At 36.2% G+C, this 1,291-nt stretch overlaps 1 protein-coding gene across 2 annotated transcripts in view; it reads right to left on the reverse strand.

Annotated features, from left to right (window-relative positions):
- Window positions 1-1,291, reverse strand: part of fen1 (flap structure-specific endonuclease 1) — a 5,826-nt gene continuing 4,535 nt past the window's right edge. For both annotated transcript variants that reach the window (XM_005952705.3, XM_042226999.1), the window contains exons 11-12: window positions 507-621; window positions 1-266 (exon numbers count right to left, since the gene is read on the reverse strand). In XM_005952705.3, coding sequence (XP_005952767.1) covers window positions 189-266; window positions 507-621 — 193 coding nt within the window. In that variant the 3' untranslated portion in view covers window positions 1-188. The remainder of the gene's footprint in view (window positions 267-506; window positions 622-1,291) is intronic.

A 1,291-nucleotide genomic window follows, 5' to 3' on the forward strand; every position in this document is an offset into this window, starting at 1 on the left:
TTTTTATTTTTATTTCCAACACTTGAAATAAAAATGTCCAACACTCATTAAAATACAGCTAGCTCAGGTTTCGTTAGGTGATCCAACAGAAAGTTACAAAAAAGTAACAGTAGCAGTTTCCTTTTGTCTTAACTCCAAACATCACTCATCACAATAACATCTCAGATTAATTTATGGATACATTCAGTCTATTTGGCTTTCTTAAATTTGCCTGGTGTGGCTCCAGTTTTCTGCTTTTTCTTTGCTGATCCTTTAATCTCAGGTTCCTGACAAAGAAAAAGAAAGCAGTATAGAAAGTGTCAGGACTAAGAAAAGAAATGAGTCTTTACACCAGCAGTTTCCTGTTTTTATAACGAGATCTAAATTAAATATGTCAGTCAAACACTTCTGCCTGCTTTTTATAGTTACAAGAGGAATAGAAAGAATTTTAAACACAGAAAAACAAACAAACAAACAAAACAAAAAAAAGGAACACACACTCAGTACCATAGTTTTCTGACATGTACCTTTCGCTTGGACGACAGAGACCCAGTGACAGTGAAGAAAGAGTCCAAACGTCCCTGCGTGCTGCCCTGTCTGCTCTTCACAATCTTCTTACAGCCGTTACGGATCCTGTCCTCACTGCACACACATACACAAAATAAATAAAAGCTACTTATCCTATGAGCATGTTCGTTCACATATTTAACAGGCAAAAATAATGTATAAACCTGCAAGATGAACACACTGTACATCAAATATCTTTTTCTTTTTTTAAAAGAAGTGGAGGCGTCAGGCAGGAGGAAAAGAGGAGAAGCACAGAGGAGGTTCATAGATGTACAAACCGGATTCCAAAAAGGTTGGGACACTAAACAAATTGTGAATAAGAACTGAATGCAATGATGTGGAGACGGCAAATGTCAATATTTTATTCAGAATAGGACATAAATAGGACATAAAGAACAAAAGTTTAAACTAAGAAAATTTATCATTTTAAAGGAAAAATATGTTGATTCAAAATTCCACGGTGTCAACAAATCCCAAAAAAGTTAGGACAAGTAGCAATAAGAGGCTGGAAAAAGTAAATTTGAGCATAATGAAGAGCTGGAAGACCAATTAACACTAATTAGGTTAATTGGCAGCATGATTGGTTATAAAAAGAGCTTCTCAGAGTGGCAGTGTCTCTCAGAAGCCAAGATGGGTAGAGGATCACCAATTCGCACAATGTTGCGCAGAAAGATAGTGGAGCAATATCAGAAAGGTGTTACCCAGCGAAAAATTGCAAAGACTTTGCAGTTATCGTCATCAACTG

Source organism: Haplochromis burtoni, unplaced genomic scaffold (assembly GCF_018398535.1).
Source record: "Haplochromis burtoni strain Fernald_Lab_line unplaced genomic scaffold, NCSU_Asbu1 Contig_237, whole genome shotgun sequence".
Classification (NCBI taxonomy): Eukaryota; Metazoa; Chordata; class Actinopteri; order Cichliformes; family Cichlidae; genus Haplochromis; species Haplochromis burtoni.